Source organism: Entamoeba invadens, assembly GCF_000330505.1.
Source record: "Entamoeba invadens IP1 unplaced genomic scaffold scaff_1105074726501, whole genome shotgun sequence".
NCBI lineage: Eukaryota > Evosea > Mastigamoebida > Endamoebidae > Entamoeba > Entamoeba invadens.
The window spans coordinates 1-1784 of record NW_004443668.1 but is presented as its reverse complement, the minus strand read 5'-3'; the positions used below and the strand labels follow the sequence as shown (position 1 = coordinate 1784).

At 36.4% G+C, this 1784-nt stretch overlaps 1 protein-coding gene across 1 annotated transcript; it reads left to right on the top strand.

Annotated features, from left to right (window-relative positions):
- Nucleotides 1–22: 22 nt before the first annotated feature.
- On the top strand, nt 23–1718 carry EIN_412790 (hypothetical protein; the record flags this gene model as incomplete). The annotated part of the gene is made up of 1 exon (XM_004260370.1): nt 23–1718. A coding segment is annotated over one exon (1696 nt), but the record flags the coding sequence as incomplete, so codon positions are not given.
- Between the last annotated feature and the right edge of the window lie 66 nt (nt 1719–1784).

Below are 1784 nucleotides of genomic sequence, written 5' to 3'. Positions count from 1 at the left end.
AGTGTTTAATAGACGTAAATACATGAAACACTCTTTGGAAGCAAAACCCGAAGAAACAAACAAATTTAAAAGTGTTCACAATTTTAAATTTTTTGATGAGAATTTCGACAAATTTAATTTGATTGCGCTCAATAGTCAGCTTGTCGAAGAAGAAAAAAATAAGTCAAGTGGTTTGACTGATAATGAAATGGACCTCTCGCCAAATATCTATAGAGGTGCTGATTTATTGAAAGTGAGGAATGAACTTGAGTCACAACTGAGACAAACAAGTTTCACTACATTTGAAGACGTCAAGAAATATTTATTGAAAGGATTGGAAGAAACTGTTCGTGTTCTTCCACTCATCGATTATCAAAATTTCCAAATGAATATTTCTGTTATTCACAGCGAGTCGACACAAGAAGTACTCGACAATATCAGTAAAAGTTTTGATGTTCCTATTATTAATTGTGAAGATGTTGTTTCAAAAAATTCAACTGGTATTGTGGACTCTGGAACTTTATTAAAAACTCCCGCTATTACAAACTGTATTCCGACTCATCCAACAATTCAAACAGGAAATGTGACACGTGTTGATTATAGCCAGGCCACCGACAACGAATCTCAAAATACCAACGATTCGACCAAAGAAGAAATAAAATTCACTGTGTTTGAGATCGAACAATTAGAAAAAATGAAACACATTAAAGAGCTCCTCAGACCAGAGAATAAATACTCCGCTGAGTACATCTCACAAGAAACCAACAAAGAAGTACAAAGGCGACTTGGTAAAAATGTTGATAGTTATTCAACAACAAATGATGCTGGAAATGAAAGAGGCAGCTTTATAACAATGATGGCTGCATTGATGATGGGAGCGTGTGGGTTGACAAATAATCAAATTGATACCATGTCAAAATTGATATCCATAATTTTGCTCATGTCCAATGTTCCTAAAAAAGTTGTTAACACTGCTCTGAGTTCTTCAACCATGCAACGGAGATTTGAGTTGATTTCGAAAAAAACCAGATATGACCTACAACTAATCTTCAAGCAGTGTGACTATTATACACTAATGGCGGATTCAGCAATGTATAGTGGGGTTGAATACTTTTCACTCTTTGTAAGATTCGTGTTTTCAGATGGATCATTTGAAGAAAAGAGAGTCAAAATAGAAAACTATGACGGCAAAACAGATGCTGCGGGGTGGCTCAGTTGGATAATGAAAATATTGGAATTGATGGATGCTGACCTCATTAAATGCATTGGTGCTTGTTTTGATGGAGCTTATGTTCTGATACGAAATGGTGGGCTCTCTGGTAAACTCCTAGCTAAAATAAAAGAGAGAGACGGGCTGAACGGATTTGATTCAAACTACTGCTTTTCACATAGAACAAATAAAGCAACTGAAAAGTGTTTTGAATCGCAATGGGGGCTGGCTATTGAAAGTTTCTTGGACGGGTTAACAGTTCAGACAACAAGAACAGCATGGGATCAATTCTGTGCCAAAAATCATATCAAAGGTGCAGTTCTCAAATTGGTTCAACGATCCGAAACAAGGTGGCTCCAAACAGTATTAATTCTTGATAATATGTTTGAGAATCTGCCTTCACTTCAAGAATTTTACAGTGAAAGAGAACAATGCCAAAAGCCTTTTGGACCTCGCAACATTATGGGTGAGTGTAATGTCAACTGCAAATTGTTTGTTGCATGTATGTTCTTCACTCAAATAGTGCTCAGTAAGGTGAAGATAATTAATGATTGGCTACAGACCGCCAATTTACTATACCCCGTGGCCTATCAAC